The sequence below is a fragment of the Atta colombica genome, unplaced genomic scaffold (genome assembly GCF_001594045.1).
Source record: "Atta colombica isolate Treedump-2 unplaced genomic scaffold, Acol1.0 scaffold88, whole genome shotgun sequence".
Lineage (NCBI taxonomy): Eukaryota > Metazoa > Arthropoda > Insecta > Hymenoptera > Formicidae > Atta > Atta colombica.
Window position 1 is genome coordinate 1,456,910 of NW_017259581.1, and position 15,205 is coordinate 1,472,114.

The window sequence follows — 15,205 nt, forward strand, 5'->3', positions numbered from 1 at the left end:
TATAATATACTCCACTTTTCAATGTTTTGATGATACTGGCGCACTTACATTTAATTAAAAATTACTTATAAATGATGGAACGAATACTTTTTCACTCGTAATATGTGTATGAGTAAATGATGTTTTGTAACATAGAAGAGTTTTTTAATTTTGTCACACGAACATCGAAAAATGTTTATGGAGACAGATGGACTTCTTCTATGACAAAAATTAAGTTGTCCAATCCGTACAAGAAACCCTCTTCATGGTTGCCTTCTTCCCAAGGACGTCTATGCGTGAGCTTTCGTCCGTCCGGTACCTCCCGTGTCTTCGCGAAATCTATTAGCCAAACACCCACCTTTTCGCTATCGTAAATCATGAAAATACTACTGCCGATTACCTGAAAAATAAAATAATACATTTAAATAAATTAAATATGTACAAAATAAATGTTACAACAATTGGAAGAGATTCAAAAATTGATATATCGTATCATACCTCGTGAGTTTCAAAATACTTTGACTGCTCAATTTTGGTTCGCAGGTTCCCGAGGCGTGTCAGGAGTTTTTGACGAGTGTCCTCGCGGTTACCGAGGAATAGTTTTATGATGTCGAGCACCTCCGAATGTGACTTGATCTTCTTGAGATCGGTGATTGGCGGCGCACCTGGTAGTTTCATCGCTTCAATACGAAAACCATGACTACAGGTTGAGCTCTGCTCCTCGCGAAACTGCATATACCGTAATTTGGTCACGGCATGTTGCTCGTGTTCTAGCTGCGTCGGTGCGTTCGGATCGACAGCGATCATCTTCTCATATAGGTCCGACCTAGCGGTGATCTTGGACACCTCGGATTCGAGGAAGGTTCGCGTGCCCATCTTGATGTCCATCACATGCGGATCGTTAAATCCGAAGAGCAGATCCTGCAACTCGATAAACGTGTCGCCCTTGTATTCAACTTCCCGGTAATATCTGCAAAGAACCATAGTTGAGTTTCGCGGTGTCCGTTTTATTATTTTTTAGATAAAAATTGAAAAGATTGTAAAATAAACCTTGGAATGCAATCCCGCAACGCTTCTTCCTTGCTCAAAGTCTCGTAAACGATGCGTTCCGTGTTTTCAACACCGCCCGCCCGTCTTTTCCAAACAGTGCCAGGCCCGGCAGGTGCAAAGCCGTCTGGATGGCCCGATAATTGGAACCAGGACTTGAGTCGGTTTTTCAAAAGCACATCGCTGGCTGGCGCCGTCAGATCTAGAGCATTCTGGAACACAGTTAGATGACGCAATCGATTGAATCATTTTTTCGAAAAACGTGCGCGAAAAGACCGGCTATGTACTCTCTAAAAGTCTTTTAGAGTGAATAGTTATTCCAAAGAGTGAAATCTCACTTATAGGCTGATATTTATAGTCGATTCTTATTTCAAGACCGTCTTAAGTAATGTCTTAAAACGCTAATGCGGCCCTCTGATTGGTTCGTGACACCTCAAGACAGAACTTAAGACGGTCTTATAAGAATATAAGAATTGTTTATGAACCGGCTTTAAAGATTGAAAATTGAGCCACTCTTTTTCAAGACTAGTTCAATTTTCAGTGAGATTCCACTCCAAAGACTTTAGAGAATATAAATATAAATACACGTACCAGAGCGAGGAATTTCAAAGAAAGATCCTCATCCGGCATCGTCGTATCGGACAGGACCATAGGGAATTGCTCCAATTTTCGCATGGTGGCAGGATCGTTTGGTAATTTGGTGAGTGAGTTAGATGATCTGGAGCCGGCACTGCTGGATCGGTTGCTATGAGAACCCAACGAGGTGCTCCGTCGCCATTGACGGAAAGCGCTGTAAGTGCTGTTGTTGCTGTTATTTCCGCTACTTCCGCCACTACTGGACCCATCCTTCTGTCGACGGTGATCCTTGTTGCCCATCGAATCATGACTGCTCAATCGCGTTTGTTCCTTGCTCGAGGGCTGCAACGAGAGAGGCCTACTAAGAATTTAATCCAACCGGGACAGTGCGTTACGCTATGGGCTGCGACGCCTCGAAATTTCAGTCGTCCAGAACTGAAGAAATCGATACGAGATCGCATTCCGATCGGATCGATTTCGCCACTGAAGCGGAAATCAAGAACTCTTCGATAAGATGATCCGAGTTATCTCCTTGGGGTAGGAGCATGGATTTTTGCATAACGCACGAGGCATAAGAATATTAACCAATCACAGAAAAAAGTTCCTGATCACAGTAATTCTGATTAGCTGAAATTGCATTACTATAGCTATAAAATTTGCTAATACAGAGGATTTGTTGCTATAGCTAATATAAGGACGTGATAGCAAAATATGCATGTCTGTTACAGTCAATTTATTTAGCAACATGAAGTTTGTTGTCATAATTATTGGATATGTTCGTGTAAAAGAAAATTATCTCTACCACAGCTAAATATGTTTAGCTGTTTAGGTTTGCTGAAATTGTATTTGCTATCAAATTGTCTGCTACACAAAAAATTGTTTGCTACAATGATCAATACATCGACACAATAGCAAGACTTCGCAGCACATACATATACACAGACGATACATAGATTTCGCAGACACGACGTTGTACACTGAGAGAAAGGATTTTGTTAATTTAAGCCAGTAGTTACCTTTAACTGATGATCGGTAAATATGTGACAACAAATTTTCTTGTTGTGATTACTGCTAGTCTGTTATACCAATCAATTATTAGTAACAGAAGCAAACTGTATAGAATCTAACCTATCTTTTGGATAAACTTTAGGCTCTTTTACATAGAATTCGTAGATGATCAATTTCTTACGATTTAAGATCTTGACTACGTCTACGACTTTTATGTATATAATATATATGAGCTTCTTATTTGCTAGCGATACTAGTGATTATTTGTTACATTGACGAATTAATTTGCAATCGAATAATAAATCGATCATTTTTTTAACAAATATCACATTTGCTTTCTCTTGATTTGTTCCTATAAAATCATTTCTGTCTGTAGGTGTCCATATAATATTACTGAATTTAGCTGCCTAATTTTAATTGTGGCATCTAATCTTTTTTTCTGTGATTGGAGTTTTTTATTTTATGGAAAGGAAGGAAATGCAGAACTTTGATTGGTTCATTTTTTCATACGTTATGTAAGACTCCGTGCTTCCGTCCCTTATTTTGAAGTCGCCGGCCGCGCGCGCGCGAAGGCTGTTTATTATTATTCACCTTAAGTCGCGTTACCCCATGCTTTTCAACGAGAATATTCGATATCGTGATACACCATTCATTTTAATTTCCGACGCAAGGTTCGCGCGCACATAATTCGACCGTGATTTTGGCCTCGATTATCGGCCCGTGTTATCAACTTGCGACTCATGTCTATGACTGCGAATGACAGCGAATCGATTACTTGTTAATAACGTTCGTTAATAAATAGCGAAAGCGTATCGTTGCTAGAGCATAAATAGATTCATAAACGGCGATTTATTTCATTACAATGTCGATAAAAAAGTAAAAAGAGGATAGAAAAAAATCACCGTACGTGCCCTCACAGGAAGAGAACGCAGGGGGAGAGGGAGGAGGAAAAAAAAATCAGAACTCGAAGCGCAATCGTTCCATAAATACGAATCGCGTCTCTCACGCTACCTATTGACGTCAATGACTTTTATTCGAGCCGCATCATGCCACTTGTCGCCGCAGGGCCAATTCTAGCATATTCGCGGTCTGCGATATCGCCCCAGACGAGAGGAGAAACGGTCGAGGCCGGTATTTATAGTCGGTTTTTATTTTAAAACTGTCATAAGTAATGTCTTAAGACATGTTAATACGGCTCTCTGCCTCTCTTGGTTCGTAATATCTAAAAACTTAAGACAGTCTTAAAGATTCGACACTATGAATATCGGCCTTATAATGCCTTAATCTTTAATATAGGTGAGGTGATGCGGATGTGTACCGACTTTCTGAATTTGTTTTAAATTTAGATCACCCCGTGGATTTGACTTTTTTTTCCACGAGGCTCGATGACAAATTAATTCTTATAATTTAATTCATTAATGCGCGACACAACGTTACACGGCCTTAGAGTAACTTCGACAAACCTCTCCGATTGACTTAATCGGTGATTAACTTATCGAGTAACACCTGTATTGTTTTGTTAACACGGATAATTATGTAACGCTGAGCACTGAGAGAAAAACTGTTTGGTATTTATAATTATAATTATATATTACTATAATTACGATTATGACTATTATAGTCATATTAATTATATTAATAATACTATATGCATAATTCTATCAATGAATAGTTGGCAACCGAAAATGACTATAATTGCAATTATTATAATCGTAAAATGATTGAAATTACTATAAAAAATGATTTACACAACTATGATTATATAGTCATTTAAATCATATTTTATGATCATTTCAATCATTTTTATGATTATAATAATTACAGTCAATTTGAATTCGTGTTAAATCTCGACAAATTTACACTGAGAGAGAAAAGTATTTGATATTTATGATTACAATTGCGAGATAAAATAATGAGAAACTCCATTTTTATGATTATTATTACTCTACAATTTTAGTAATTTCTAATTATTTTACCACGCAATTAAAGTAACAAATAGTTTCTCTCAAACATGAAAAAATTGTACTATAAATTATATTGATTATGATAATTTTTTAAAGTTTAATATAATAAAATATCAAAATATACATGATAAATAAATATATACATGATAAATATTTTTATTCCGTGAATGTAATTGCAATTGTAGAATACACAACTGTTTTCTTAAAATTCACTTACTATTTATTATATGGTGATATGTTAACAAAAAAATTAATAATTTTCAAGCAACATATGTGAAACTATTATTAATAGCACCATTGATTATGTTTGCACGGTTAAAATAACTATAAATATATAGTTGTCTCAAAAAAATGACTATAAATTATGGTAATTGGTATTTTTTTCTGTCAAAGCATCGACTTACAGATTCTACAAATCATACTGCGTCAATCAGAAAATAACAGTAATATTCACTTTCAAAATATATGTATGCTGCCCGAACTGAAGTGTTTTCGCAACACCAATTTCTCTCGTTAGACTCGAATCAATCTAATCTTTCCATTCCAATTTCTTATTTTCTAATTCCGATTCTCTTGTCGATTTCTCTTTATATCTCGTATAAGCCTCAGTTGTTACCAACTAAAAGTAACATAACAATCAATGTTACACTCAATGATTAAGGTAACTGTTGCGTAACCATCATGTGTTATCTAATTAAAAAAGAGAAATCTTATCAGTCAAAGCGGATCTTAGTGTTCAAATATTTCTATGTGAATTTATATACACATTCAAACCGCTGAAATCCTTTTTGGTTTTGAAACGCAATTATAAGCAAAACCAGAGTAGTAATGTCACTTTCTAAATTGATAAGCAATTTAATAATTTTTGATACTAATAAGCATTTTTGATACTAATAAGCATCTTTATAAGAATATTAATAAGCAAATATTAATAAGAATCTTAAATATTATTAATAATTTATTACAAAAAATATTGCTTCAACCGTGATTTTAACCTGTTATTATATAATAGTTAGTTATTTTTTTTTATTGTCGACTGGAGCGTAATGTTATAATTTAAAATATTTAAATTGAACAAAGGAATTTTTTTATCGCTAACGTCGACTTTTTTGCTGTGATAATAAAACCAAACAAAAAGCACTATACAAAATAAACTATTATAAGTGTTAATATTATTTTAACTGTTTGTATGATTTCTTCCTGTATTTACAACTAAAATGTATAATCTTATCACATCTTACACATCGTAGATATTATAAAATAAAACACTGCAAACAATTTAAGATTGTTTAGTGACTCGACGATAAGACTCGGCGTCTACAATGAGCTTTTAAGATATAAAGTTTAAACTTTTACTTAAACAGTAAGAAATCGACGAATCAGTCGATTAGTCTTTTCACATTCGACTGTGATTGATCAATTTCTTTCGGCTTAAAGTTTAAATTTTATACTTAAAAATCTCATTATAGACGCTACTAATTAAATCGTTGCAAAGCTGCAATATTTCCATGTCACGAAAATGTTCGATGGGTTTCCTGTAATGGAAAATTAACCCGCAGAGTCCCGTAAAATAGCGGAAAAAGAAAATTGGCCGAGAAATATATCTCTGGAAAAACACGGCGGGCGCGACTAGCTGCGCCTGCGTTTTAGAAAGAAAAACAAGCGCAAATGAATGTTAATTGTGCGTAACAACGCCGCGTACTAAGTAGTCTCCGTTAAGTTCGGTCGTACACGCATTCGGCTTAATTCATATCCCGTTCATCCTGCCTCGAATCGTCGCTAATGGCTTCTATGACTGAATGTAGAGTCGAATTAAATGGTGCCGCGAGCAACGCAAGCGACGCTTTAATGAAATACACCGCTCGGCGTCCGCCCGTAGGAATTCGCCCGCGTGTTACCTGCGTTGTTACGAGCGCCCGCGAATCCCGTTATTAAATTACCACGGCGGGATTATTGCCAACGATGAAATACACGACTTAACTCCGTGGCTGCTCCGCGCATAACTCGGTAACAAGTGTATCCGCGCTTAAAATTGTGTCACCACGCGCCTCGAGCGGTCTGTTTCGCAGCCGCATATCGCTCTGCGAAATCGTAAAGCCCATGTCACACTATGCACTTGAGACTAAGGATTGCAAATTGGAAATTATAGAATTCGGCCAGATAGTTTTTATTTCAATCCGGTTCTCACTGACTTCTTATTTGAATTCTTATTTCCAATTTCCACAACCCTCAATTTCCAATGCATACCCAGATCACATATAAAACATGGGGGTACAAAGTCCAATCTACAATTACGTAAGTATATAATTACATAAGTTATAAGTGTAAAAATTAACAATTATAATCGAATATTCGACTGTGATTGATAAATTCTCACCTATAACTACGCTTAAACGTCTACAATGAGATTTTTAAGTGTAAAATTTAAACTTTAAACCTTAAATCCTAAGAAATCGATTAATTATAGTCGAATTTGAAGAAAATAATCAATAAGAATCTTATTAAACCGTACATGTGAGAACACAATCAATAAGAAACTAAAAGCCTATAACGGTCAAAACTGAATTTTTGATGGTTAAATAATTTAATGTGGATTATATGTATACCATATTTGTAGTCACTTTGACACTACGCGTCGAAATTTTATCGAATTTAAAAACGTAGCTATATTACTGAAATAATAAAATTTTAATATTCAATAGGTAAAAAATGAATGGGCTGAAAATAATAAATTTATTTATTGCGAAAAATATTATCTCGCCCGAGAGTTGAACTCAGATGTGAAAATAATCAACTCTGATTGGTCACTTTCTTATTATACAGTCCATGGCTTACTACACAATATTCAATGTAGACAGCTTTTAAAATATCTCGATATGATATCTAAAAGATGCTTTTTGGTGACATCCTTAAACGGTGTCTATAGTGAAAATATAAAGTGTAAATTTCAAGTTTTAAGCCTAAATTTAAATCCACAATTTTCCTTGTTTTTAAAGTCTGTAAGCCATAAAACCATAAGAAATTGAATAACACAGTCGAATATGAGAAAAATCAACTATAATTGATCAATTTCTTATGGCTTCTTGAGCAGAGCTTCATAGTTTTCCGTTTTTATTTTAAAACTTAAGTAATATCTTAAAATGATCCTCTTGGCTGGTATTTATAGTCGACTCTTATGTTTAAGATTGTCTTAAGTACAATCTTAAAATGAACCACTCAGAGAGCGCATTAACATATCGGTATCTTAACATTACCTAAGACAGTCTTAAAATAAGAACAAACTATAAATACCGTTTCTGATTGGTTCAGGATAACTTGAGATAGTTTTAAATATAAGAACTGATTATGAATATTAGCCTTAAAGTAAAGTTATGGACCTCTAAACTTAAACGTAAGAAATTATTCAATTATATAGATTGTAGTATGACTTGGGCTTAGGCATCGCCAAGCGATTTCTCGTTCAAACTAGGTTGCATGCTTAACCCTTTCAACCTGACAGACTGAAGTTGTGGCACGATGCGTTCCGTCGGTAGACATCCCCGTCGGAGAAATCATTCGGTTCTCTCTCGATCTCCGTTCTCCGTGTCAAATTAGTCCGTAAATCGAAGAACTTTTACAACAAAGCTCGTATGTCAGGAAACAACCGTAAACTATAAATATTTCTCCCTCTGTTTTCTTTTTGTTTTCTTCGTCGAATAGTGAAATATCGCGGCACGTGGACGTGTATTAATGCCGCCACATATCATCAGCGATGACTAGGTATGCTGATTAGCAATGCGCGCGTGCGTCATTAATAGGAAAATCTACCATTATTTTTCACGCGCATTCACGTATCAAGACTTCATCGTGATTAATCGTCAATATCCGCCTTTCGCGATATCGCGCGAGACGAGGCGAGATCTAGCTGGGGATTAGCAGAGGAAGATCCGAGGAAGTGAGGTGAAGAAAGTTGGAAAGCTTCAAAAAGAATGAAGATGCAATGTACGTCATTGCTCGCACGATCTCCCATTGTGCCGGCTATACCGAATGTTTCTTTCTCTTTTTAGTCTTGAAAAAAAAAATGAATAAATTTTATGCAATGTTTATCAAGAATTCAATTGAATTCAAAAAGAAATATTTTATTATTCGTTGGATGAACAAAAACATTAATAAAACCACAAGATTGCGTAGTTCTATGATAGTAATAAAGATGATCTTTTAATAGTTTATTATATGTCCTATGATCCTACTCTCATTACCGGTTTATTATATATTGTTATATATTTTATTTGATTTATTATGTATGTCTGTAAAGAAAAAAATTCCTCACGTTTTTAATAAATCTTTTTATGGAAAGAAATTTCATCAATCTAAATGAAAAATAGAAAGAACAAAGATTGATAAATTTTGGGAAATTAGTAATCTTCAAAATATTTTGAGAGACGAACGAAAAATGAATCCTCAAGAACCCAATAATATTGCAGACGATTTCTTTCAACTCGTTTCCCTTTTCCACAATGGCATTCCTTTCCTGGCATTCTTTTCTTTCTCTTCTTATTTTATTATATTTTCTACGCACTACTGTGTTTCAGGAAAAATGCGTGTTCGTGGAATAGAATATAAATTACGAGTACATAGATGCTGTTGTTCGTTCAATAAATTAATAGCGAATTCTCGATTATTTGTATTCTGCAAATATACGTTATGTACACTGGAAAAAACAATATTGCTTTAACAGCGTTATTTTAACTGAAAATAATCTTATTGATTTAACAATAATATTAACGAAACACAAGTAAAATTTTATTAAAACAAGAGTATGACTTATTTGTTTCATTAATAGTGTTATTAAATTAACAAAATTATTTTCAACTAAAATAATGTTGTCAATCCATCATTTTTTTCAGTGTATAGATCATTCTAGTATTCTTATATACGATATTTTTCAGAGAATAAAGTCTCTGTTCTTTTTAATTGAATTTCTTGCAGAGTTCAGCTTTCTTTCTTTTCTCTCCACGTTAGAAAAAAAAAAAAGAGAAAAGATGAATCGCGCAAGAATTTAGCTAAAAAGAATAGACCTCATAAGCTATGAAAACCTCTGGTTTCACCTTTATAAAATAAACTTTAATCTCGATTTAACTTACTGCTTATCTTTTTGTGATTTTCACAATTTCTCAGAATTAGATAAAAAGTAAATCGATCCGAGATTAGTTAATCTCACATTAGTGAAATGATTGTGTATCTTGAAACGAGATAAAAATTACAAAAATTCACTAGATGTTAATTATAATGAGATTGTAAACAATGAAGATTAAGATTAAAAACAAGATTGCTTACTTGAAGAAATCAACTAAATACGAAGAAGCAATACAAATTTATTATAAATAATGACTTTACACTTTCGTCATTTTCACCTCATTTCAAGAAACACAATCGACCTCCAAAGTCTCACTGGCCTTATTGATTATGATAACAAACGGCGCGCGCTATCACGACGTACAATCTTCGTTCGGAACACCCTGTATGATACACTCGCTCGTCGAGCGAGATGAAATCGTGTACGTAGGCCCGGTGATAAGTGAGGTGCATGTACAACAGGTCAATGATCTTCCGTTGCAAACCGACTAAGTAATTATTCGATCGATTGCTCGACGACGCGGCGATCCTTCGAATCATCAGTCAATCACGAAATTTAATACACCCGGGTGTATTTTGTAAACGACGTAGCCGGGCTCCGGTTATCGTCGATTACGCCAATCTAGAGCATGTAACACAGCTGCGTGCGTGCACGCCGTTCACGCATATTAATCTCATACTCCGAATTCCATCGACGCCGTCTCGTCAATAATTCATTTTGATCCTCTCGTCAAACGGAGAAACTCCTCGCAACAGAGAGAGAGAGAGAGAGAGAGAGAGAGAGAGAGAGAGAGAGAGAGGGAAAGGGACACAGGGAATGACTCCTCTCTCTTCCTCTCTTCGATCCCCAAGCGCGTACCTTGTTGAAGTGGGTCTGCAGAAGCCGCTCATACTGATCAACCGCACGCAGGCAGAGCCTCGTGGTGAACGCTTCCATTCGTGCTGGCAGAGGCGGGTGACACACACTGCTCGACATTATTTATCCGTTTATGGAACGCGAATACACACGCGTGCACGAATACCGTTTGACAGACGTGAACACGAGAAGTCGAGCACACTGTTCCTTCTCTCGTAAGCGAGCGAGTGAGCGCGCCCGCTCGGTATCGTTCACCGAGGAATGTTCACCAGGCGCGGACGAACATCGGCGTTCCTAACCTCCATCGAGTGACGGTCGAAAGCGAAGACGCGCGCCGGCCGAGGCGAATCGACGAATGACGTGCGCGGGGTTCCGAAATCACCCTACGATCCCCTACAGGAACCCGGTAGGCGCGAGTCGCGCCGAGTGAATTGCAGCGGATTGGTCGAGCCGACTAAACTCGGTTACAACGGTCCTTCGCTCTCTCTCCTCCTCGCTCCAAACACATTTTTCTCTTGCTCTGTCCCGCTCGCCTCTTCTCGCTTCCGTTTAATGCTGTCACGTTCCTTCCAACTCGCTCGGTTCGTCTATCTATCCTTCTACCCGTCGCGCGCGCGTTACACTTCCCGTATCGTTCTTTCCCCACCGCGTGCTTCTCGCTTCATCCTTCTCTCGCACTTTCTCGCGCTCTGATCTCGTTCTCTTTCTTCGGCAGCTACCGCCACTACCGCCGCATGCGCGCGTGCGTGTGCAGTCGATGCACACCGCTACTGCGTGCAACACAAATTGCTACGCTATGTCGCGCCGCGCGGCGAGACGGACGGGATTCCACTCTACTCCGCTCCGCTTCACTTTGCCTCGTTATGCTTCACGACGTCACTGCGCGATGCGTTCGTATACACCGTGGGCAACACTGAAGCTACGAGAGAGCGCGAATGTAGTTTTATCGGTACGGTTGTCCCTCTCCCTGAGACTGCCGATTGTCCCGGTACGCAACATATGAAACATAAGGCTGTATCGGCGATGTGCGGCTAAGAGGAGGCTGCGAAATAAATAAATAAATAAAGCCGGATCCTCTTTTTTTCGCAGCGCCCAGCTGTGAGCATCATTCGTCTTCGCACTTTGAGAAAGTGCGCTCGCACGTTTTCTATTTGAACTATTCGACGTGTACTTACTTTTGTATTCAGCCGAAAATATCGACTTCTGTATCCTCTTTTTCATCTAGGAAGAAAAAAATTGAGAGATATCTCTTTATTTTTTTTTCTTCTTTTTAGATTTACACAATGATCGGGACTAATTAATATTCCCATTTCTATCAACTCTAGCAATTTGGCACGATATTGATCCAACATTAAAATATATTCAAATTCACTGATGAATCATAAAAAATTTTTATTATTAAAGAGCGTTATTATCTTTTTGACTTACTTTTAATTTGACTTCGCCATTAATCGATTCTTAATGTTCTGATTTTGCGACGTAATTTGTAAACAATTATCCGAAATTTATATTTGTTGAAAATATGTTGAGAAGGGCTATGAACCATAAGAATAAGATTGAAAATAAATAAAAAATAAAATATAATTAATAATACAGTAAACAAAATACACGAATTATACAAACGACTTTTCGACTCCGATCAGGTTATTATTAGTGTTAAACATCTAATAAACTATTTATATAAACATATTTAAATTATATTTATATTTGTTCTTTATATACTGAAGAAGGCCTGATCCCCGAGGCTGAAACATTCATTGTTGAATTATATATCAGAATAAAATATTATCTCGCTAACAAGAACTTCCGTTATGGTTGTTTTATTCATTTAAAATGTGTCAGCGATAAATTATTATTATATTAGGAAATATAAATTTATTTTAATCTCGATTTCTAATTTATTTTTTATCCTTTTCCTTAATTCTAATAAAAAAAGGATTTTCGTTTCTCTTCGATTTCCTCTTTTCATCTAATGAGAGAAAGATCGAGCGGGCTGTTTATTGTTCCTCTTAGATTAATTTTAATATTATTTTTTATCTTTTTCTCTAGTTCTAGAATAAAAAAAAGAATAAAAAAAAATAAAAAAATAAAAAGATCCTCGACTTCAGCCGCTTTCCCACGACCTCGCCCTGTTCGCTACTCGCGTTTTTGTATACATCGTGCTTACAACGGGTGACTCACAAATGGCGAGAATGGGACTCTTCGCTGACGATTTCAATATTTTTCTTGACGTAAGCTCGTTTTCATCTTTCCGACGAAGATCGGCTTCGTCGGAAGCGGAGCTCTTGGGAATACATGAGCCGGAGGAATCGCGCACGGCTGATTCACTTCCGGATGCGGTCCGTGACGCGAATCAGGATCATAGATCCTATCGAGAGGAGTCTGTTTCGTTCTCCGGATCCGTCGCGGTGCGCGAAGGCGCGCCACGGTGAAGCGTGAAACGGAACGATTTCGGGGTCGCTGTCCTACATTTTTTCAAGAGGATGTTCCTGTTCGAGCGGCCTTCGAATCCGTTTGTCGGACCTATCGAATACCAGCGAACTCGTATCATACTGCCCATCGTATGAATGCGTGTCTACGATCGCCTGTCAGCCATCCTTACCCAAACAGTCATTGTGATATCAAAATGATCCTAGTCAGAAATGATAATGGAATCGATGTCTTTTATCATTTCTGACTGGAATGTCAAAATGACTCCAAAATAATCATTAAAAGTCATTTTTCAATCATTTCCAATTCATTTGTAATGTCATTTTGATGTTATCGTGACTTGTTCTACTGGACATTAAACCGCAAACTAGAGATTAAAATTGAAATTAGATTGGAAATTAATCAATCAAAGCGAGTTACTAAATTTGAAATTGATTTTTTTTTTCTGCTTGGTTAAATTCAAATCTCAATCTCTAGCCTGATGGTAGCAGAAAAAGCAGCTTTGCACACAACTAATTGCAGGTTTATAAACCACACACAATTATACTAAAGAATTTTATAATACTTGTAAAACTGCTTTTTCTGTTGAATGCTGCTATTAACTTTCCGGAATTAATGATAGATCTATGTAATCCATTCCATTACATTCTTTATGTGACATCTGTAAATTTAAATTATTATTATTAAATTAAACTCAGTATTGACACACATATATACATATTTTTTATATAAATTATGATACTTTGGTCGCTTGAAATTAATTAATGTTTGACTTTTAGTCAACATAAATTAATGAGCCTCACAGATTTAAGTAAGTTGTTATAGACTTCAATTTCGGAGAATTAAAATTGACTTCGACTAAACTCAATTGACTTAATCGATAATTTATTCAACAAAATTGCTATCAAAACTTCCAACTACTAGAAAAAAAAATTTCGCTGTATTAATTGAAATTCTTATAGATTCAGTCAGGAAGATACAATCCAAATACTTATAGCTAAACCTATTAGATATTCTAGTCGAGATAATCAGAAATTCATTTACGTCTTACGATAATCAGAATTCTGATTCATATGATCAGAGCTCGTTTTGTTTGTACTTTTTCTTGGTACAACCAGAACATTTTCTCAAAAAACATTTTCTCAAAAAACATTTTCTCAATATAATTTCTAACTCATCCCTGATCTCAATTTTTCATGTGATAAACATCAAAAATTGATTTTGACTCATTTTATCCACATAACATGCTAAAATAGTGCAGGTATTACTTGATAAGTTAATCGAAGTTTAGTCAAAGTCACTGCGGATGGTCGATCGATTAGTCGCTATCTCTTCGAGCCGATTCCCGGTCATCGGTGCCGCTTGCTGACGTAAATCGCATTATCTGGGAGAAAGTCGACGCCCGCTGTACGACTGTCTTAACGGCCGCTTTTACGCGAGTTTTTGGAGAACTAGAAACTGTCTTGATCTCATGCGGAGTTTCTCCGGCGACGACGTCAATCGATTGAAAAAAAGAGAGACCCGGGCTAATTCTTATTCCTGGTATTACAGAAACGTGACGATCAGCTCGCTTTTATTTGGGTGGCAAAGCAGGGTGATCGACCGTAAAAATATGAGTACGGGAACATGCACACGATGTGTCTTCAATTGGTATCTAAGATATCCTGTGCGTTCTCACGTTCCTCGAAAGGAATGTTGTTGAAACGTGACATGGCCACTGAAAATCTCAAATTCATTGGAGTCAGAAGTATTCACTCGGTGTTTCTCTCGGCGAACACTAAGCCATGCTTACGACTAACTTAGAACGTTTGAGCTAAGTCTTTACTGCAGCAACAATGAGAAATTTTTTATTACTCACTGAATATTTCCAAATTACAAACATGTTCTTTTGATTGGAAACACGTGATAAACTGTAAGCTTTGTCGCTAGCAACAAAAACGTATTAAAGCCTGGTACAATTACGATAAGAGATTAACTTTAATCTTGGTTTAAGTTACTATTTATCTTTTTATAATTCTTAGAATTATAAAAAGACAGTAATTGAACCGAGATTAAAGTTAATCTTACATTGATTGAATCAGACCTAAGAAATATCAACAAATATTTCAACAACTATCAATTTTTTCAAGAAACATCAACAAAAAGTTTCTCATTGTTGCACAGTTGAGAACTAACTGAGTAATTAACTGAGTAATTTAGCAGTTATTTTAGATTTTATATATATATATAT

At 36.3% G+C, this 15,205-nt stretch overlaps 1 protein-coding gene across 2 annotated transcripts; it reads right to left on the reverse strand.

Moving 5' to 3' along the window:
- Window positions 1–41: 41 nt before the first annotated feature.
- LOC108693096 (inositol-trisphosphate 3-kinase A) lies at window positions 42–11,504 on the reverse strand. Of its 2 annotated transcripts, none has more exons than XM_018201794.1 (5): window positions 10,549–11,504; window positions 1,618–1,944; window positions 1,030–1,238; window positions 478–949; window positions 42–379 (listed from the first exon to the last, which is right to left on the reverse strand). In XM_018201794.1, the coding sequence occupies exons 1-5, from the start codon at window positions 10,663–10,665 to the stop codon at window positions 176–178; spliced, it is 1,329 nt and encodes a 442-aa protein (XP_018057283.1). In that variant the 5' UTR covers window positions 10,666–11,504; the 3' UTR covers window positions 42–175. The 2 variants fall into 2 exon arrangements, with proteins under 2 accessions (XP_018057283.1, XP_018057285.1); XM_018201796.1 differs by having other exon boundaries at window positions 1,618–1,960; window positions 10,549–10,664.
- Between the last annotated feature and the right edge of the window lie 3,701 nt (window positions 11,505–15,205).